This window comes from Narcine bancroftii, chromosome 3, assembly GCF_036971445.1.
Source record: "Narcine bancroftii isolate sNarBan1 chromosome 3, sNarBan1.hap1, whole genome shotgun sequence".
In the NCBI taxonomy this organism is placed as follows: Eukaryota; Metazoa; Chordata; class Chondrichthyes; order Torpediniformes; family Narcinidae; genus Narcine; species Narcine bancroftii.
This window is the reverse complement of record NC_091471.1, coordinates 158,251,367-158,274,164: the sequence shown is the minus strand read 5'-3', so window position 1 is coordinate 158,274,164 and position 22,798 is coordinate 158,251,367. Positions and strand designations below refer to the sequence as shown.

Sequence of the window (22,798 nt, the reverse complement as noted above, 5' to 3'; positions counted from 1 at the left end):
TGACAGAAGATTTAAAAAAAGTGGCTTTGACTAAATTGAAATTGCATTATAATAAGTTGCAGACTTATCAATCTGAATGTTTAATTATTCGATCTAAGCAGCGTTATTAAGAGTTGGGTGAGAGGGCACATAAGGTAGTTGCATGGCAGTTAAAGAAGGAACAGGTTTCACGGATTATTAATGCTGTAAGAAATAATTCAACAGTTACCTATAAACCTCAGGAAATTAATGACCAGTTTTATTCATTTTATAAAAAATTATATACTTCTGAGGGGAAACAGGATAGTGGTTCTATTGATTCTTAACGTTATTGCATTAGAAGAGGAGGATGTTACGGATCTGGAAGCTCCGTTTACAGAATTAGAGATTAAGATGGCTATGTTGGAAATGCCCAATGGGAAGTCACCAGGTGATGACGGGTTTTCGGTGGAATTTTATAAAACTTTTTATGAAGATTTATCTTCAGTGTTTGAGGAGGTATTACAACAAGTGACTGAACAGCATGAGTTACCAGAATCTTGCTCTAGTGCTTTAATTACTGTAATCCTGAAAAAAGATAAAGACCCATTGAAAGTGTCTTCGTATAGATCTATTTCTTTATTGAATGTTGATTATAAAATTATAGCAAAAGTGTTAGCAAATCGATTGATACATGTTGATCAAACAGGTTTTATTAAAAATAGAAATGCTTCAGATAATATTCTTCGATTGATTAGTTTGGTCAGTGCATATCGACAGCAGTCCACTTGGTTGCGCTTGACACGGAAAAAGCCTTTGATAGGGTCGAATGGGATTTTTTATTTAAAGTATTGGAAAAGTTTAAATTTGGCCCTTTCTTTATTGGTTGGGTTAAAGCTCTATATATGAACCCGACTGCTAGGGTGGTGACAAATGGTCAAGTTTCATCATCGTTTAAATTGATGCGTTCAATTCGACAAGGTTGTCCATTGTCACCAGCTCTGTTTGCATTGACTATTGAACCGTTAGCTCAAACAATAAGGCAGAATGAACAGATAAGAGGGATGAGAGTTATGAATGAAAAGTATAAGATTAATTTATTTGCAGATGATGTTTTGATATATTTAACAAACCCAGAACAATCATTGCCGCATTTACGGGACTGTTTATTACAATATAGAGCATTATCTGGATATAAAGTTAAATGGGATAAGATTGAAATTTTGCCAGTCAGAGAAGGAGATTATTCAGAGTATAAAAATATTATAAAACTGAAATGCTCTGATAAAATTAAATAGTTAGGAATAATTGTAAATACTGATTATCAATCTTTTTACAAGTTAAATTATGTTCCATTATTACAAAAAGATTAAAGCAGATTTAATTAAGTGGAAAGATCTTCTGTTAACTTTAATTGGTCAAGTTAATTGTATTAAGATGAATATTTTTCCTCATATTCAATATTTATTTCAATCAATAACGTGTACTCTTTCAAAGAGTTTCTTTCAGGATTTAAATAAAGTTATGAGAGAATTTTTATGGAAAGGTAAACTACCACGGGTAGCATTATATAAACTTACTTGGAAATATGCGTTAGGTGGGTTTCAATTACCTCATTTTCAAAATTATTATGAAGCAGCCCAGTTGAAATTTAGTAGTAGATTAATGGATTTGGACCAGTCCCCGAGTTGGGTTAAAGTTGAGATGACTTGTATTTCTGAAGTCGAGGAGTATCAATTTATATTTTGATGGAATGTAAATTTGTTGAGGGAATATAATATGCTGATATTAAAACATCTATTAAAACTATGGATTTAAAAAATAAAGATTTTAGGATCAAAAGGTAAATTGTCAATTTTAACTCCATTATATGATAATCAGCTTATTTCTTTTTCAATGTTTAATAGTCATTTAAAGAGTTGGGATTCTAAGGGTATAAAAATATTACAGGATTGTTTTGTAGAAGGATAGTTTCTTTCTTTCAATCAATTGAAAGAGCATTTTGATATTGCTGAAAATTCTTTATTTGTTTATTGTCAACTTCGATCTTTGGTGAAAAATATGTTTGGTAGAGAGATGATTTTACCTGCATTGACAGAATTCGAGCCTTTGATGTCTTCTATACCAAAAAAGGGTAATATTTCTGTTATGTACCAAGTATTACAAGACAATATGGATAAACCGGAATGGGAGAAGTCTAAGCTTAAATGGGAAAATGATTTAGCTTTTATTTTTTCTGAAGACTACTGGGCAGATATGTGTCATGACAGTGTTACTAAATTGACAAATGTGCTGTATGGAATGGTTAATTATAATTTCCTACATCAATTGTATTTAACCCCAGAGAAATTTAAAAAATATGGTCTTAGTAATTCGGATTCTTGTTTTAGATGTGGCGTATGTTCTGGAACTTTTTTTTACATGCTGTTTGGTCTTGTGTGTATGTACAACCATTCTGGGATGAAATTAAGTTAATTTTGGAAAAATTGTATAATTTTAAGATACCATTAGATTCATCTATTTTTTTAATGGGCTATATGATTCCTTTAAGGGGATTAGGGTTGGATAAATTTCAAATTGCATTGTCTGTAGCTTGAAAATGTGTAACAAGTACATGGAAAGATAATATAGTGATTAATATAATGCGATGCCATAATGAATTGAAAGCTTGTATTGTTATAGAAAAAATTACATATAATCTACATGACAATTATTCTCTTTTTGTTAATAAGTGGTTACCATATTTGGAATATATGCATTTAGATATATTTTGATTTATTATATACTTTTAGTTTGTTTATATATTTTTAGCTCTCCTTAAGAGAGCTAAATTTCCTTTTCTGAAATTTAAAAAAAAAATATATTCATATAAAATTTTCTTTATGCAATGTATTTCGTATTACTATTAATGATTCTTCAAATAAATAAAGTTTAATAAAAAAAGACATTTTTACAGTATAGGTTATGGAATTTCTCATCTTACCTTCCGGTTTTCTTCAGTTCGTCCGACACTTCATGGCTCCCACCCCCAGATCCGCTGTCGTGAGGCATATCTCCGTTCAACTGGACGCTCTCTCCTCCTGAAATCATGTTCTTCCTGTTTAAAATGATATCGGTGTTAAGCTATTCACCACATACAGCTCGAGAACAGGGCCTTCAGCCCTTTGCTGGGATCTCTACATCTCCTCTCTCTGCATAAATGCAACAATATATGCAATGGACCATTCAACCTGCAGGCTTACCACATCATTCCTTGATCTGGCTGATCTACCTTACAGCCATTTCCCTGCACTGTCTATGAGTGCTCTGGTTTCCTCCCACATCTCCTACCCCATCATTCATTGATCTGACTGATCTACCTTCGAGCCATTTCCCTACACTGTCTACAGAAACCATGACTTCTATTCCCTCTGCCCTCAATTAACTCAGTATCTGTCAGCACAAAACTCCAAAGATTCACCACCTTCTGAATAAAGTCATTTCTCTTCTCTCATTTCGCAGATTGATAGAGGTCTTCATTAGTTGGCGGATTGAGTTCCAGAGCTGTGAGGTAATGTTGCAGTTCCTATAAAATTCTGGTTAGATCACAGTTGGAGTATTGCATTTAGTTCTCGTTGCCTCATTCCAGAAAGGAGATTTACCAGGACGTTGTCTGGATTAGAGAATATGTCTGAAGTAGCAAGGTTGACAGACGTCGGGCTTTTATCTTCGGAACAACGAAGGATGAGAGGAGGCTTGATCAAGGTACAGTAAAAGTCCAAAATTCTTGATGCCAGAAACCTGGCCCTCCTGAGACTCCAGACTCTCAAACATTTTAAATTTAGCAGACTTCCGTGTGCACGCGTGGATGTGTGCCTGTAAAGCACCACAGATGCACAGTGGTAACAAGTGACCACGCTTATTCCAGGTAATCTTACCACAAAGAAACTCATTTCTATTTATATTTTCATTTTTAGTTTTTAAAAATAATTTCAAGTATTATATGCTCTTTCTTTTGTAGTGAAAAAATTTATGTTTATGTTTTTGTGAAGTGTTTACTTTTCTTTAAAACTGCTCGTTTTGATAAATGAAGCATCCTGTATTTGCTAATGAATAAACTCCAAAATGTACCGGTTCACCTTTTCTTTTTTCCTCCTTAAATTTGAATTTTAAAGGTACTGCCCGAGAATCCGGAAAACCCAACAATCCGGACCAATCCAATCCCCAAGCAGTCCGGAGTTTAGGACTTTTACTGTGTATAAAATTACAAGGGGCATGGATAGGGTGGAGAGCCAGAACCTTTTTTCTGGGGGTGATAGTAGCAAATACCAGAGGATATCTGTTTAAGGTGAGTGGAGGAAAGATTAGGGAGATGTCAGAGATAAGTTTTATACTCAGTGTGGTGGGTGCCTGGAATGCACTGCTGAGGGTGGAGGCTAGAACAATAGTGACATTCAAAACATTCTTAGACAGGCACATGAATGTAAGAAAAATAGAGAGTTATGGTTGAGAGTTAGGGAAAGGTTAATTGCTGATGAGTAGGTTTTACAGAGGTTGACACAACATCTGTGGTGCTGCAAATTTCTATGTCAATTCTTAAATGCCCAATTGTGACTTCCCTGGTCCAGGATGACATGGTAGTGCAGAGGTAGTGGTAGTGCAATGCAGTGGTGTGGTAGTGCTGCAGTTCAATCCTAACCACTGGCACTGACACTGTGTACATTCTCCCCATGACTGTGTGCTCCAGGGCTAGTTCATCAATGTTCTGACGTCATGCTCTGAACCCACAGGAAATGGAAGATATGTTGGATTCTCCTGCTCCAACTTCTGATATTCAAATCTTTTCATGATCAATGATGTGTTGTGATGTCAGGAGGGATATTCCAGTGGAATACAGGCCTCAAAAATGACCCCACTTCAAAGTGAGATTATAAGATCGTTTCCATTTATGAGGCATGGCAATATGCATGTCATCTCCTCCAGAAGGTCAGCACTCACCAAGTTAGATGAGAATCCATCCAGAGTTGTAATCAGTATTTGCAGTGTGTGTATACCAGATCAAATTATCTCATTACAGAGAGTGTTCAGTTAATAGGGTCACAGTTAAGGAGCTGGGAGTTCCTCTGCCTGTTTACTAAGTGGAAGCAATGGTTTTATTAAGGGTGAAAGTACCAGTAACTGCTTTATCTTATCTTGCAACCAGTCAAAACCGGAATTGCTCATAAGGGTTCAAATATAATACCTGTTTATTATAGAACAGAACACTAGTCCTAAAACTTGTGTAATCTGCTGTCAATCAGATTTGAGAGCCAAGACCCTTTTATCTTATCAACAAGTTAATGTCAACCTGCAATTATCCTGCAGGTTGAGTCTGGCTGTTTGATGGAATAATCCATTTTAGAACATTACCTTGCAAGGGTAGCTTGAATTGGCCACTGTAAGCATCTCCAGCCACCGGAGACGAGGACCAGGGGCCACAGCCTCAGAATAAAAGGACATCTCTTTAGAACAGAGATGAGGAGGAGTTTCTTCAGCCAGAGGGTGGAAGCCAAATCACTGGGTATATCTAAAGTGGAGGTTGATCAGTTAATGATTAAATTAGGGGTTATGTAGAAAAGGCAGGATAATGGGATTGAGATGAAAAATATATAAGCCATGATTTGAGCAAACTCAATGGGCAAAATGGCATTCTGCTTCTAAGTCTGATGGACATAGTCAAAACCCCAAGTTCTTGGTGTCCCTTTTAAGGTGCTGCCTGGCTGGTCAACTGATGACACCCCTCCTCATGGCTTCATGTCAGTAGGGCATCAACTAATCCATCCTGTTTCTGGCCAAGGAACTCCACTGATTTCCTTTCCTCAATCCAGCAGATATCCTGAGGATTCCTGTGCCTCCCATCAGCGGTCTCTGCACTGCAGTACTAACCAGGGAATTTTAGAGGCCAGATTATTTAAAGCAGTGGTTTTCAGACTTTTTCTTTCCACTCACATACCACTTTAACTAATCCCTTACTAATCACAGAGGACCTATGGCATAGGGATTACTTAAGGTGGTAAATGAGTGGAAAGAAAAAGTTTGAACACCCTTGATTTAAAGCATTTAAAGAGGAGTTCGGTGCACCTTTGAAAAATCAGGGGGTTGAGGGAAATGGGGAACTAGCAAATTGTTGGAGCTGCTGGGGAATCTAGGGTAGATCTACCGGATCATAGTGAATGATGGGGTAGGCCTGAGGGGCCAAGTGAAAGTGGCCTCTTGCCCCTATTTTGGGTTGTCACTCTCTCAACCCACAGAACAAAATGAAGATGGAAACTGAGTATACCATGCAGCAACTGTGGAGAGGGAAAAAGAGGGCCTTCGACCCGAAACATTGTCTCTGCTCCTCTCTCCATGCACACTGCCTGACCAGTTGAGTCTTTCCAAATATATTTCAGATTTCCATCATCTGCATGTTCTAATTTACACAAACTGAAAAACATTTCCATTAAATCACTGGAATATATATACCTTTGGAGTTTAGAACAAATGATAGGTCCACAGGATAGCTGCCCACAAAAAGAAATGAAGAAATTGAGGAGATGCACAACTTAAAAATTTCAAGGAAACTTTGGCTTAGCATTCTGCCCAAATGTTTTGCCCTGCGTTCCCCAGCAGACACTGCTTGTGGTGGTCACTGGTGCCACACCGACAGCAGGGGATGGATGCATCAGGCTGAGGAAGTGCCTCCATGGGCAGAACTCAGTAGCCGCAGCTACAGTGGAGGAAGCAAGATGACGAACGGGGTGCAGTGACCCTGGTATGTTCAGTGTGTCATTAGGTGCGTGACCGGCACGGGAATGGGTGTCTGCCCTACTGAGATGAGTCACAGTCACAAATGTCCAGGATAATTTTCTGGTGGTCATCGGAAATGACCACAAGTGCAACTTCATAATTGTGGTGAATGTCTGCCAAGCTGCCTGTCTGCCCCCCTCTGGCGAGCCTTGCTGTACTAACATTGGCTGTGCATTATCTCTACTGTTAAGGACACTCCCCTTGGGTATAACTGTGTATGCACCTATTGTCTTTCATTATTGTACCATGAGTTTCTGCTAATAAAAGCCATGATTATTGTTTGACCACATTGTCTTTGTCTATTTCATCAACTGGCACTTCAATAAACACATCTCTTCTTTCTTTTATTTCTTTGGCTTGGCTTCGTGGATGAAGATTTATGGAGGGGTATGTCCATGTCTGCTGCAGGCTTGTTGGTGACTGACAAGTCCGATGAGGGACAGGCAGGCAGGCACATTTGCAGCGGTTGCAAGGGAAAATTGGTTGGTTGGGGTTGGGTGTTGGGTTTTTCCTCCTTTGTCTTTTGTCAGTGAGGTGGGCTCTGAGGTCTTCTTCAAAGGAGGTTTCTGCCCGCCGAACTGTGAGGCGCCAAGATGCATGGTTGGAGGCGATATCAGCCCACTGGCTGTAGTCAATATGGCAGGCACCAAGAGATTTCTTTAAACAGTCCTTGTACCTCTTCTTTGGTGCACCTCTGTCTCGGTGGCCAGTGGAGAGCTCGCCATATAACACGATCTTGGGAAGGCGATGGTCCTCCATTCTGGAGACGTGACCCACCCAGCGCAGTTGGGTCTTCATCAGCATGGATTCGATGCTTGCGGACTCTGCCAGCTCGAGTACTTCGATGTTGGTGATGAAGTCATTCCAATGAATGTTGAGGATGGAGCGGAGACAGCGCTGATGGAAGCGTTCTAGGAGCCGTAGGTGATGCCGATAGAGGACCCATGATTCGGAGCCGAACAGGAGCGTGGGTATGACAACAGCTCTGTACACGCTGATTGTGTGTTTCTTCAGGTGGTTGTTTTTCCAGACTCTTTTGTGTAGTCTTCCAAAGGCGCTATTTGTCTTGGCGAGTCTGTTGTCTATCTCGTTGTTGATCCTTGCATCAGATGAAATGGTACAGCCGAGGTAGGTAGTAAACTGGTTGACCTTTTTGAGTTTTGTGTGCCCGATGGAGATGTGGAGGGGCTGGTAGTCATGGTGGGGAGTTGGCTGATGGAGGACCTCAGTTTTCTTCAGGCCGATTTCCAGGCCAAACATTTTGGCAGTTTCCGCAAAACAGGACGTCGTCTGCAAAGAGTAGTTCACGGACAAGTTGCTCTTGTGTCTTGGTGTGAGCTTGCAGGCGCCTCAGATTGAAGAGACTGCCATCCGTGCGGTACCGGATGTAAACAGCATCTTCATTGTTGAGGTCTTTCATAGCTTGTTTCAGCATCACGCTGAAGAAGATAGTAAAGAGGGTTGGTGCAAGGACGCAGCCTTGCTTCATGCCGTTGTCAATGGAGAAGGGTTCAGAGAGCTCATTGCTGTATCTGACCCGACCTTGTTGGTTTTCATGCAGTTGGATAACCATGTTGAGGAACTTGGGGGGGCATCCGAGGCGCTCTAGTATTTGCCAAAGCCCTTTTTTGCTTATGGTGTCAAAGGCTTTGGTGAGGTCAACAAAGGTGATGTAGAGTCCTTTGTTTTGTTCTCTGCACTTTTCTTGGAGCTGTCTGAGGGCAAAGACCATGTCAGTAGTTCCTCCATTTGTGCAAAATTCAGCAGGTCACACAGCATCCATAGGAATTAAAAGGTCACCAACATCCTGGTCCTGGTCTTTTCATCTGGTATAATGAAGCAGTTCACTGCAGCACCCAGAGGTGCTGTGTGTTGATGAGACCCCATTATAGGGTGGCATTGTTTCAAAGAGAGGCAGGATTTCCACCCGATCCCTCCCAGTGTCCGGGAGTGGGCACCCATCACTTCACTAACAGCAATGTCACTGATATCCAAGCTAACTATAGGACCTTACTGTGCTCACATGGGTAACTGAAGGATATTGCTCTTAGATAACAGGAAGAATGTTTCCCATGGATGCCGACACATCTTTCTGCTTCACAAGCAATGAAGCTGGTGGACTTCTACAGGTTGTGACTTGGGGCCACAACATTCTGCAGATGCTGGAATCTGAAGCCAAAAACAAACCACTCCAGGTCAGGAAGCTTCTGTGGGAAAGGAGGGATGGTTGACACTCCAGGTTGAGAACCTGCAACAGAACTAGTCAGGACAGATCGCGATACTCGCCACAAACCATCCTTTACCTCCAAAGATGCCTCCTGACCCTATGAGATCCTCCAGCAGTCTGCTTTGTGTAACCTGGAGCCCTATGGGATGTAAGGAGAGAGAGAGAGAGAGAGAGAGAGAGAGAGAAAAGGCAGGAAGAGTGCATGGAGGCACGATGAGGGCTGGGTCTTTCCCCTTCAATGGGGTTCAGGCAGAAGTGAGCCTTTCTTACGGTTGGACACTTAAAGCAGTGGAAAAAAAATTCAGGTGCAGTGTGAATTTGGCTTTGCATTAGCTTCCCAGCAGGTAAGCTAGGTTAAGATGTCTCTATCATACCTCAGAACCTGATAGGGAAGTTGAGCCAGTTGGGCCTAAGCATCTCCCTCTGAAATTGGATTCTTGACTGCAGGCTGGATCGGAAACAGCACTTCAAAGACCATAATACACTGAGCATGGGGGCTCCCCGGGGCTGTGTGCTTAGTCCATTGCTGACCACTCTGTTAACTTATAATTCTGCGGCAAAACCCAGCTCAAACCACATCATCAAGTTTGCTGACGATACGACCGTGTTGGGCCTTATCAGCAAGAACAATGAGTCAGCATACAGAGATGAGGTGCAGTCGCTAACAGACTGGTGCACAGCCAACAACCTGTATCTGAACATTAATAAAAGAGATGGCTGTTCATTTCAGGAGGGCCTGGGGAGGGGTGGGGGGGAGGGTGGTGGGAAATCACTCTCTGTTCACCATTGACGGCTCTACTGTTGAGGTCATCAAGAGTATCACGTTCCTTGGTGTGCTCTTGGTGGAGAATCTCACCTGGTCCCTCAACATCAGCTCCAAGAAAGCCCAGCAGCACCTCTACTTCCTGCGAAGGCTGAGGAAGATTCATCTCCCATCCTCCATCCTCACTACATTCTACAGAGGATGTATTGAGAGCATCCTGAGCAACTGTGTCACCGCCTGGTTTGGAAACTACCACCTCAGATCATAAGGCCCTCCAGAGGATAGTGGAGTCAGCAGAATAGATCATTGGGGTCTCTCTTACCGTGACAGACATCTACAACAAACGATGCATGCGGAAGGTAAATAACATTGTGAAGGACTTCACACACCCCTCCTGTAAACTTTTCTTCCTTTTGGCATCTGGAAGGAGGAACAATAGCATTTTCCCCCCAAGCCATCAGGTTCCTCAATTCCTAGAACATATGTGGACTAGTATATTGTGGTTTTTATTGTTTTATGACTTAATATTTAAATCATATTTATGTAAATCTGCTCCATGGTCCTGGAGAAATGCTATCTCATTGATGCACCATCAATAACTCCAAAAGACGGGAAGTTACTTAAAACTGACAGGCTTTTATTAACAATAGAATGGAGTCACGTCCATGCTGGTCAACTGTCCTGAACTGGGGAGTGGGCTGTAGAACAGTCACCTTTAGTCAGGAGTCTGTGGGAGGAGCCACAGGTACAGTCAGCCATGGGGCATGCCCAGTCAGTTAAATATACAAACAGCAGTTTACCACCCTTGACTTTACTGTGCATTGTATTGGTAGTTATGGTATGAATGACAAATAAAGGTGGACTTGACTGTATCCTAAAGGAGGGTGGAGAGCAGGAGGATGAGAGGGAGAGAAGGAAGGAGAGAAAACATGGAGGGGCAGACCAACAATGGAAGGAAGAGACAGAAAAATAAAACAGAAGACCAAAATGCTATCTTTGTATTTGTGTGTGTGAGGAAGCCGGGGATACAAAATGCACTGTAAATGTTCAGTGAATGTCTGAACTTCAATGAGATGGTGGTTATTCACTGATGGTGTTGTCTCATGGAACACTGAATTGCCACAATATGAAAGGAGGCCATTTTGCCCATTGAGTGCATGCTGGGACATTAGTAGTGCAATGCAATGGATGTTGTGTAGAAATCTATGTACACTTACACCTATTTTTGGGCTCAATCAGCCCGTGACAGCATTCTCCTTGAGCCGGTAGACTGTTTATCTGACAGTTTTAACACTAAACTTGACTTTAACCATCCAATTATCAGTGACTTTATCCCGATTTTAGTACGCTTAATGTTTTAGCTTTCAAAAATGAAAAGATGCAATCGGAAGAGATCAGCAAATCGTTCATTGTTCACACCCTGAATTGAACAAATAATTCATTTGCATGTCCTCCCTGTTGATATGGAGACTGAAAAATTGGCACAAGTTTTGTCAACAGACAGAATCGTATTGAATAATACATTGGCCTTGCTTATCCTGCTGCTGACTGACAAACACATTGACTGACAAACACCATTCATGGTGGACTCTGCCAACAGGTGATGGCTTGAACTTACAGCCCCTCCTGGCCATGGCATCTTGAGGACAATGAAATGCTGGCACTACTGCAATGTAGAAGCTGCAGCCACCAGTGCACACAATGCACACGATCGGATAATTGATTTTCAGTGAGAGCTTGGACCTGAACATTGGCCGTGATCTCTCTGCTCTTCTTTGGAAGTGTCGGAGGAACTGTAAGGAGTGAAGGGGATTGTCTCCATTACACAGGAGCCAAGGGAAGTACTGACTTCCTCTGTCTGCCCATGTGAGCCCATGTCAATGCAACATCTCAGGGGCCTCATTCTCAGTATCCCTCAACAGCTTCCACAGAGGCACCACTGAGAGTATCCTGTCAGGGTGCATCACTGTGTAGGATGGGAACTGCACTGCCCAAGACCACACAAAATGGAAGGATGCCTTCATGGCTCAGGCCTTCACACACAGACGCACACGCACGCAAGCACAAGCACACACCTGCCCTCCATCTATTCCATGACACCCACCACCCTCTCCTCCATCAACTCCATCATACACACCCCCCTTCCCTTTATCAACTCCACATACACTTCCTGTTGCTTTGGTAAAAAGCCAACATATTAAAGACTCATCCCCCCCCGCCCCCCCCGGCCACCCTCTCTTCACCCCCTCCCATCAGAAAGAAGATTTACGAGGGTGAGATCATGCACCACCAGATTCAAGGACAGTTTCCTTCCCACCATTATCAGACTCGTGAATGAACCCCAAAATAGTGAAGTTCTGTTGTCTTTGCACCATCCTAGCTGATCTCCCTCTGTAACTCTGCACTTCTACACATCATAAAGAGCCCCCATCACCTTGGTCAGAACCTCTTCTCACTGCCATCTTCGGGCAGAAGGTACAAAAATCTGAAGACCAGCACCTTTTGGTTCAAGAACAGCTTATTTCCAACAGCTATCAGCTCGTTGTTACATTAATCAGAAACTGCTACGACACCACAAAGATTGTCTATGCTATTGTAACGTCACTTTTTTTCCAGCGCTATAGTAATTGTGAAAATTTATTGTCTATCTATCCTTTGCATTTATTATCTCTGTTCAATGTGATGTGCATGCGAAGTGCTTCCAATGTTGCACTGCACCAAGTAAGAATTTTAGTATATATGTTCATTGTACGATATATTTGACAATCAGCTCGTAAACTTAAAGGTTTGGTTACCTTTTATCAGAGGAAGGCAGAGACTTTGGAGGCTCGATTCTGATCTCAGGATCCCACTCTCCCGGTGGAAGAACAATCACTTCATCCAGGAACTCGTCGATTCCAGCCAAGAGATCTTCACTGTCCTTTGCTTTGTAAGCAACATCATGGAACAGCTGCCCAGATCCACCAAGAGAAACAGAAGCCATTTAATGAACAATGACCAATAGCAAATCCCACAAAAGACAAATCTCCCTGATTCTGTCCTGACTGGGAAAGTAGGAACAGAGAGAAGCTATTAAAACTGCACTTCCTTGGGTTTGATGCAGGTTCCAATTGAAAGTTGGAACAAGAACAGGTTCAAATGGGTGATTGGCTTCACACTTTTCTGTTTTTCCTTTTGGGACAGAATCAGAAAAAAACCGTCTTCACGACTTAACTCTTAAAATGCTATCTCAACAAATTAGCGCAATAGAGCAGCAACCACCAGGGTTCGAATCCAGCGCTGTCTGTAAGGAGTTTGTACATTCTCCTTGTAATAGTGTGGGTTTCCACCGGGTGCTCCAGTTTACTCCCATGTTCCAAAGATGTATGGGGTTAGTAAGTTAATTTGATGCATTTGGATAGAGTGGTCCCATGGGCCGGAAGGGCCTGTTACCGTGCTGTATCTCTAAAGAAAATTCTATTAAACCACAAATAAAATACCACAGATTCTAGAAATCTAAAATAAAAAATCATATTATCCTGGATATACTCAGCAGGTTGGGCAGCCTCAGTGGAATCAGAAACTGAATTAAAAATCCAGGCCAATGACCTTCCATCAGTTTTGAAGGGTTCACTTGAGAAGGATTTTGGGATTTAGGGTGTAGTGGATTCAGGGAAGGTGATCGGGGGTTGGGGAAAGTGATGGAGATTCGGGGAAGGTGATGGGGATTCGGGGAAGGTGATGGGGAATTCAGGGAAGGTGATGGGGATTCGGGGAGTGATGGGAGATTCGGGGAAGGTGATGGGGATTCAGGGAGGAGGATGGGGGATTCAGGGAAGAGGATGGGGGATTTGGGGAAAAGGATGGGAGATTTGGGGAAGATAACAGGGGATTTGGGGAAGGTGATGAGGGATTCGACGAAAGTGATGGGGGGATTCAATATGGTGGATGAGGGAATAATTCATGGATACTAATGGAAATTCAGGGGTGTTTGTACAGGAATAACCCACAGTTGCATCTGATTCTATGTTTCAGTGAATGCCCCTGGTGTCCCATGTACCAAGGTGCGGTGAGAGGTTCATTTGCGAGCAGTCCAGCTAAACATCCCACACGTATGTTAGAGTACAGAAGGACAGGACTGCAGGCAGAGATCAATCAGAACAGAGCAAAAGCATCGTCATTTGGCGAGAAGTGCATTGGCCATTGGTCTCACCTCATCAGACATGAGTGTGGCAATTGCTCTCCCAATCTCGTGGTATGATTTGGCCTTTCCTTTTGGTCCGAGCAGAACAAACAGGAACCTGGATAAACAGAACAATAAGCCATCCCCTGATTAAGAATTACTCCATAGGCAGAGATCATGCCTGCACTCAATGACCTGCCCCACAATTAGAACATAGAACAGTACTGCACATAGAACAGGCCCTTCAGCAACAATCTTGTGCTGACCTATGGAAACTGACTTCACAACAATTTGAACTTTTCCTTTTTCACACCTATAATGCTCTTTTTTCCTTACATTCATATCTAAGACACTTTTGAAGCCCGTCCCTCACTGATTGACCCCTCCTCTTCCAAACTCTTGACTCCCAAACTGGTCATTTGGACGCCCCCAGTTTGCAATGACTTCCTACTGCCAAGGCCCAAAGCACTGGAAATTCTTCCTCATCCCTCCCCTCCCCTCCTTTCAACTTATTCCCTTAAATGTTGCTGGTTGACCAAGGATCTAGTCACATCTGGAACACAGATGTGATAGGTACAGTTCAGGTGAACCTGTCCCTGCATTCAGCCCCATTACATCATTAAAACCAGTGTACAAATGGAACTTGCCCCTCCCTGTGACTGTCGACAGCACAACAGACAATGCTGCTCCCTGCCCTCCCCTACACACTGGAGCATAGCAGGATTGGGGCTCAGAGAGATCAGGAGCACCAAAACGCAGAGTCAGCATGGGTCCCCAGCTGTGGTCGGAGCCAGCTGTGGGCTCACTCACCTGGTTGGCACAGGGACCTCCGTCAGAGCGCCCAGCATCACAGCTTGCTGCAGTCGCACAAAGGCAATGAAAGGGGCTTCCAGGAAATCCACTTCCCCCACCAGCACGTTGGAAGCCTCAGCATCACGGGGCAACTTCTTCATGAATTTGTTCTTCAGCTGCGGACAGAAAACCAACAGGTAGGTGGTGGTAGGGAAAGCAGGCTACACAGACAAAAGGGCAGGGAGCACAATCTGGGCAAGTGGGCAACAGTCTGTCTCTGGTCAATCTGTCTGGGTGTTCTGGAGAAACTCCTTTCCCCAGGGAGCAGGAGGAACATGGAACTCAACCTCACAGGGAAGGGGGGAGTTAGGTGAGAGACAGAGATGGTGAAGAAGGGTGCATACGAGGGAGAGAGGATGCAAAACACCAGACAAGGTGCTGGTGGTCTGGCTCAGTGCTGTAATGCTCTCAGAACATTATATCACAGTTCAGGCCATTCAGCCCATGAAATTGTGCTACTGTAAACCTACTGCACAACAATCTAACCCTTCCCCACCTCACACCCATAACCCTCTATTTATTTTATACATTCACATGCCTATCTAAGAGTTTTTTTGATGTCCCTATTGCACCAGTCTCCACTACTGCCCCTGACAATGCAGTACAGGCACCCACAACTCTCCAAGTAATAAACTTACCTCTCCCCTAAACATTCACCCAATCATCTTAAACAGATGTCATCTGATATTTGCTAACGTCGACCCCAGGAAAATGGTGCTGGTGTCCACCCTGTCTGTGTGCCTCACAAATGCCTTTAGGATGTGTTCGTAAACTGGAGCAAACCACATGGTCACGGAGACCACCTGTATGGGACATCAAGCCACAGGCCACACCTGACAGTGGGTCAGGTCGAGAGAGGGGCTAGAACCCGTGTACATTGAACTAAGAGGCAGGTCCTTGAGGGCTGAAAGTGCCATTACTTTTCCTTGGTTCCCCCCATGAGGTTCACTGACCCCCCGCAAACACCGGCCCTTCTCCCATTTCCAGTGCCCAAAGACCCCTTTGTGAATTGGAAGCATTCTGGTCTGCTCAAGGGCAGCACAAGGGAATGCAAGAAACAAGAAGGGATGGAGGCCCTTCACTCCCTTGAACCTGTCCATCTCTCACGGCTGCTGTTCAATTTCCCAACTGATCCCCACAATTCCCAAATTTTTGTTGTGTTCAGGATTCCACAGATTTCTCAGAGAATTATATCGATTTGTATGCTTCCAAGTGCTCCTCGATGGAGGACTCCACTCTGCAGCCTGAGAGTAATATCTCGCCTTCGGTGAAGCTCTCTTGAACTACCTATCCTTTTACATTTTCCCATCATGGTAAATATGGTAATTTAATTTATACTATTGTACTTGGTATCTTATGTGCCTATCCGGCTGCAGCAAGGAAGAATTTCCATGCATCTGCACATTGTATTTGTGTATATGACAATAACATCATCCGTGTCGAAGGACTCAGGCCTGAAACACCGAATGCCTTTTACTTCCTATGGGTGCTGCGTTTCTGCATCACTTTGTGTAATGCACTAACAATAAATTCTCATGTGATTTCCTTTTATTCCTGTCAACCCCTGGGAATGTTTTCGAATGGAGTTTGAGATCGTAGTGCTCTGACAACTTTCCTGAGCTAAAGAGGGGAGGGTGGGAAGATTACCTGAATGGGAAGAATGAATGGGTTAACACATAGATTGCAGAATCAAGTTATGGGCCACAAAAGCAGAGAACAGGTGGGACAGTGCAGCAGGTAGAGCCACTGCCTCACCACAACAGAGACCCGGTTTTAATCCTAGCCTAAGGTGCTGTCTGTGTGGAGTTTTCTCCTGGGTGCTCCAGTTTCCTCCCATATCCCAAAGACATCCAGGTCGGTGGGTGAACTGGTTGCTCTCGTCTGCCCCAGTGAAGGTAAGTGGTGGAATATGGGGAGCATGATGAGAATGTGGGGAATGAATGTGGGATTAATGTGAATGAGTGGTTGAGAGACAGCAGGGACTCCATGGGCCGAAGAACCCGTGTCTCTCTCTGACTGCCTCTTACCTGATCCTTGTCTGGTTTGTCCGAGATGTCATTCATGCTGGTTGTAGTCAGGTTGCGATGGATTAGCCCTGGGCTACCTGGAAGGGAGAACCAGTGGATGGGATTCAAACAGCACAGGATGAGTTGTGGGGAGGGACTGAGACCAAAATTGCACAGATGGGAGAAGAGATTCAGAAAGACGGAAAGCTGCAATGTTATAAAAGTTGTCAAGTTTTATATTTCCTGTTGGTACTCGCAGTTTGCAGCTATTTTCTCTACTCTCGTCCCTCGGAGGCAACAAAAGGACTGTGACCCATTTGCCTCTCTTCTCTTCCCATGCTTTTTGGAAGAGTCAATGAACAACTTGTGGTTAGCTCCATTATAACAGCACAGGCTCTAAAAGCAATCATGTCAAAACAGAAAACATTGGTGATAGTCAACTGGTCAGACAGCATCTGTGCTGTGGAAAACCGAGTTACGTTCAAAATGTACCAGGGGTGTAGATTAACTGGGTGTAAATTGGGCAGCACAGCACAAGTGGGCCAAAAATGCCTGTAACTGTGTTGTATGTTTAAAAAAAAAGTTTCTGAGTGGTGAACCTTTCTCTAACCTGACTGGTCGAAATCCTGAAACACCACAGATGCTACCTGATTTGCTGAGCATCCCATAGAACCACAGAGCAGTACTGCACAGAAACAGACCCTCCAGCCCACCTAATCTGTGCTGAACTGTTATTCTGCCTCGTCCCATTGACCTGCACCCAGTCCATAGCCCTCCATACCTCTCCCATCCATGTAATTGTCCAAATTATTCTTAAATGTTAAAATTGAGCCCGCATTCACTACCTCAGCTGGCAGTTTCTTCTACACTCCCACCACTCTGTGTGTGTGTGAAGAGGTTCCCACTAATGTTCCTTTCACCCTTAACCCATGTCCTGCAGCTTTAGTGACCATGATAGTGTTTACATCCACCTCAAACAAGCTGATAGGGTCTTATTATCTGAAGGATGATGCTGTCTGTCCTTGCATCTCCTGGCAGGGGATTGTACCCACAACCTGCTGACACAACAGGATCACTAAGAACCGCAGGACCTGGTATCCTACACTCTCCTCCATCCCCCGACTGACTGTCTCATCGTTCCCACACCCTGTGACAACCGAGAAGCAACTGAAGGGGGAAGCAGTTAAGAGTTGTGGTGTTGCAGATTAGATGAGAACATTCTGGGCCAGGACAAGGAGAGCTTGGTTCCCCCAACTCCTGAATTTAGCCCAAAAGATGTGGCATTTCCCAGCATTGTAGTCATAAACAGATACAGCACAGATTTGGGCCACTTAATCTGTGCTGACCATCAAACACCTATTTTTGGAATTAAGTGTCTAATATATCACCTGAGTTGAATGTCTACAGAATCATACAGTGCAGCAAGAGGTTGGTAGGGGGAGAGGCAATCTCCACACACTGTCAACAAAGGTATCCAATACAGGAGTGAATAATTGTAATCTTCAGTTAAACCAAGGAATTAAATTCTCAACAGACAAATTCAGATATTTATTTTTCTGAATGATCTCAAAATGGGTGCATGCTATCCCATGAACCAACTGGTCAAATACCTTGTTATTTACTGCAGTCTCTCCACTGTTTCAGGAACAGAAAGGAACCATGGTCAAGTCTCTGGATCTGACCAAGAGCTTTCACAAGTTTGGAAGACTACACAATGGTATGATCTTCGAGTGGATTTCAAACTTGCATGGAAGAGGAGTGGATGTACATCATGGTCAACATCAGGAGACTGTGCCTTTAGACATCTCAATCACTGATTGTGATGTGGGTTTTTCTTTCCGACTATGGGTCTTACAAAATCATCAACCACATCATTATAGATTTTCCCCTCCCTCTCTCACTCCCCGTCATGGTTAAGTTGTCACCAAGCCGCCAGCCAACAATTCCTGCTCTGCTAACATCTACCAACAACTGCAAATCCTTTTAAGTGTTGTTCCATTGAAAATACCATGTAGCCCCTCAGTCAGATATCCCATTCAACAGATCAGTTGATCTGCACCTTAATTCTCTTCACCTGCCTTGGGTCCAAATCTCTTGGCACCCCCACACAATAATTACCTAAGATTTCAAATCTCCAAATGTACTGCACTGATGCCCCTCCCTTGTCCCGAAATTCTGTCTATCTTCAAAATTTTTGGAGGGAGAGAGTTCCAGATTCCCATTGTCCTTGGGGTAAGTTTTTAGGGTGGAGTCAGTTTCAGAATCTCTCCCTTTGCTCTGGTCTACCTGCTCCCGACCTAGAGTTTCTCTCTCCCCCTCCTCTCAAATGGTTCAATGGGAACGCCTCACTGATCTTCAGTTCTTGTGGAAGCCAGGGCCTGTCTGCACCAGAGAATGAATGGTCTAGAGACGGCTCCTTGACCTGCGTCACTCACATTCCCATTCCCCCATCACGGCCATTGCTTGTCGGCCAAGGTTGGACTTACTGGGCAGAGCCATTCTCTGGCTCCGAGGGACTGTCTGGTCCTGATCCGATGGTCGAAAGGCCAGGCATGGCCTTGAGCCCTCCAGTGGGCTGAAAGCTTATCGGAGGCCGGTGCAAGCAGGTGAAACGAGTGAGGGCCGCAAAGCAAAAGGCAAGAGAAGAGAGAAATATCGGCAGCAGATGGGGTTTACAGCAAGATGATGGTAGGTCCAAGGTAAGCAAGGAAAACATGTTCAAAGCAGCTAACATTGTAATCAACAGGGGATCAACACATCACATCACATCAGTCTGTTATTTGGGATGCTGTTTCACTGACCAACAAGAGCGATGATGCAAAGGCTTCAGTTTGAGAAATGTTTCCACATTTATTCCAATTCTTCAAATGTGCAACATTTATTTCAGAGTTGCAAAATTTCATGTTTTAAATATATCTACCGATGCTGATCACTTATGCAAATAAATATCAATATTTGGAATCCAACAAATGCTGCGTATAAACCATCGAGTGCAATTGTTGTCAGTCAGCTCTGTACCAGATTGGATTGGAAAGCTGCAACCTCTGCCTGTCACAGCATTGCTCTGTTCATGTTGAACAAGCAAACAAATTAAATTGGAGACCATCTATTACATATCCTTAGCTTTGTAAATAAACAGGGTAGAAGTGCTCCCTTGATCACCAGCACCAAGCCTGTCACCATGGGGCGTGACTGGTGCTTTCTCCAATCTGAAATCAATTGGACTGAATGAAGTATTCAAAAGTTTAAGTGAAATACATAAAAGTGCTGGAGAAATTCAGCTGCCTCCTTCCCTCCAGCTCCCCACCCCCTTCCCTTCACTCTCATATCAGAGAGCTACCCCTTAAAAAAAGAAAAAAAAAAGAGAGAAAAAAAAAGATAAAAAAAAAGAAAAAAAAAAGAGAGCTACCCCTTGCCCCATCACTGCCCAGTTTTTTCTCTTCTACCCTCCATAAATTTAGTGACACCACACTTGGAATATTGTGTTCAGTTCTGATTGCCTCATTACAGGAAGAATGTGGAAGCTTTGGAGAGGGTGCAGAGATTTGCCAGGATTTTGCTTGAAGGATGAGGCAAGGTTAACAGAGCAAGGGTTTTTTATTCCTCTTTGGAGCGAAGAAGGACGAGAGATGACTTAATAGAGGTCTAAAAGATTATGAGAGGCACAGATAGGGTGGACAGCCAGCGCCTTTTTTCCCGGTGACAGGAGCAAATACCAGAGATTGTCTGTTTAAGGTGAGGGGAGCCAAGTTTAGGGAGATGTCAGGGGTTACGTCTTTTTTTTTTTACGCAGAGAGTAGTGAGCATCTATGAACCTGCTGTCCTGACATCCTCCCCCTGCCCCTTCTTCCTTCCTCTCCTCCCCCTATATTTTTATTCAGGTGCCTGCCTGCTGTTTATTCGTCCCTTGATGAAGAGCTCAGCCCTGAAATGTTGGTGACCCCACAGATGCTGCATGACCTGAGAGTTTCTCCAGCACTTCTGTATATTGCACTACAATCGGAGCATCTGCAGACTTTCCTGTTTATCTAAATGTTGCCATTGCTATACTGTGCAGATATTGTTAGCTCTTGAGGACAAACATCTGTCCCAATGGGTTTAGTTTGATGGACAGAAATTGAGGTCAATTAATGAATTAATTTCAACCAATCCAGCTGATTTTCATCTTATTATAACCCATGCTGACAAAACATCAACCCATGGATATGCAATATTGGAGATTATCGAAACTTCAAATTAATATACAACATTAAAGCAAACAACCAGTAAGTTTTCAATTGCACAACAGCGTGAAGTTTGAGAGACAGATCTCCCAATGTTGTTTTTCACTTCAGGATGAGAATAGAGACAAACTGGGTGACAAGCTTCATATTATATGGTTACACCCTCCAATTCATGACTGTGAAGAGGTTTCAGTGGGATCAGAGTCTCTCAAAGTTCACCTCTGTGCATAAATCTACCACCACAGCTGTCTTTCCAAATGATTTCATGTATGGCATTCATATCCGAAGATGTGATAGAGATTAACTGGCTTTCATTAGGCCATTGCTAATTCATGCTAGATCAATGAACAGTGATAATTGGGGTGCAAGTAAAATCTTAGAGATGGAGCCAAGTACTCCTCTTTATCAGAAAGAATTATTCAATAAAATGCAATTGTATTTGCATTTGAAGACTGAAGAGCCCACCTCACTGACAAAAGACAAAGGAGGAAAAACTCAACACCCAACCCCAACCAACCAATTTTCCCTTGCAACCGCTGCAACTGTGTCTGCCTGTCCCGCATCGGACTTGTCAGCCACAAATGAGCCTGCAGCTGACGTGGACATTTACCCCTCCATAAATCTTCGTCTGTGAAGCCAAGCCAAAGAAATTTGCATTTGTAGTTTTCGTAAAATGTATCAGCATATTTTGGCTTTTAAATGGCCTAAGGACATATCTGATTTTACAGTGAGCCAGGTGTGATCCAGGAAGAATTACCTGAAAGGGAAGTCACTGCAGATTTAGGAGATAAAGTAATTGGTGTGTGGGCTAATAGGTCTAGCACAGGGGTATTGCAGCTCCAATGACCTGAATGGCCTCTTCCATGGTCACTGATTGTCTGGGACTGAGAAGGAAATGCAAGCACCTTGCAAATTAGCCAGTTAATCAGTACTCCATGTAATGGCCCAATCAGCTTCAAAGGTCAAAGGATCGAGATAGAGAGATTATGTGTAGTGGATGGATATTCATCCCCATGCATTTAGCATTGCCCTGACAGGTTCTCAATGGGAGCAGCTGGGAGCTATTCTTGGGCAGTACCAGCTATTTCAGAAAAGGCTGTGGAGGAGGCTCACTAAAGAAGCAAAGCAAGGGACCAACAGCGACAGGAGAGTTTAAACCTGCCACAGCCATGTACAAAGATGTTTCCCCGGACAAAGGCTTCTGCCCTGTTCTCTATGACAGACTGCATTTGAAGTGATTCCAATCATTGGGTGTTTGATGAATGATGGAGGTGGTTGTGGAACAGGCAGCAGTTGTGGGGACATGGAACCAAGGGAATGTTCTCACTGACTGTGCAGACCTTGGAGTTACAGGCATTTGGTGTTGATGTCAAACCTAGAAAGGGCTTTGGTGAGGAGTTCACTGTGGCTGGGGGAAATAGCACTGGTTGGGGGAACAGCACTGGCTGGGGAAACAGCACTGGCTGGGGAAACAGCACTGGCTGGGGAAACAGCACTGGCTGGGGAAACAGCACTGGCTGGGGAAACAGCACTGGCTGGGGAAACAGCACTGCCTGGGTTGCTTTTGCACAGAGACTGCATGGGTTCGACAGGCCAAACAGCCTCCTTCCTTGCTGCAAACGTTCTTTAAATCTGTCACAGATATTCTCTGTATATTTCATGGTTTCTTCAAACAAAAGGAAGTCTGAAGCTCACTTCCCACATAATTTGTGGAGCCCAGAGTTGAAGAGGAATCAATTGAAGGTGGGAGAACTTGCATTTTAATAGGTCAGAACATTACAATAAAAGCCAGGCTGGGAG

The 22,798-nt window shown here is 43.5% G+C and overlaps 1 protein-coding gene across 8 annotated transcripts in view; it reads right to left on the bottom strand.

The window, feature by feature from the left end:
- Positions 1-22,798, bottom strand: part of LOC138757761 (electrogenic sodium bicarbonate cotransporter 1-like) — a 148,290-nt gene that overhangs the window by 68,417 nt on the left and 57,075 nt on the right. For all 8 annotated transcript variants that reach the window (XM_069925588.1, XM_069925585.1, XM_069925589.1 and 5 more), the window contains 5 exons: positions 16,797-16,873; positions 14,728-14,885; positions 13,948-14,035; positions 12,551-12,705; positions 2,942-3,055 (listed from right to left, as the gene is read on the bottom strand). In XM_069925588.1, the coding sequence (XP_069781689.1) occupies positions 2,942-3,055; positions 12,551-12,705; positions 13,948-14,035; positions 14,728-14,885; positions 16,797-16,873 (592 nt within the window). The remainder of the gene's footprint in view (positions 1-2,941; positions 3,056-12,550; positions 12,706-13,947; positions 14,036-14,727; positions 14,886-16,796; positions 16,874-22,798) is intronic.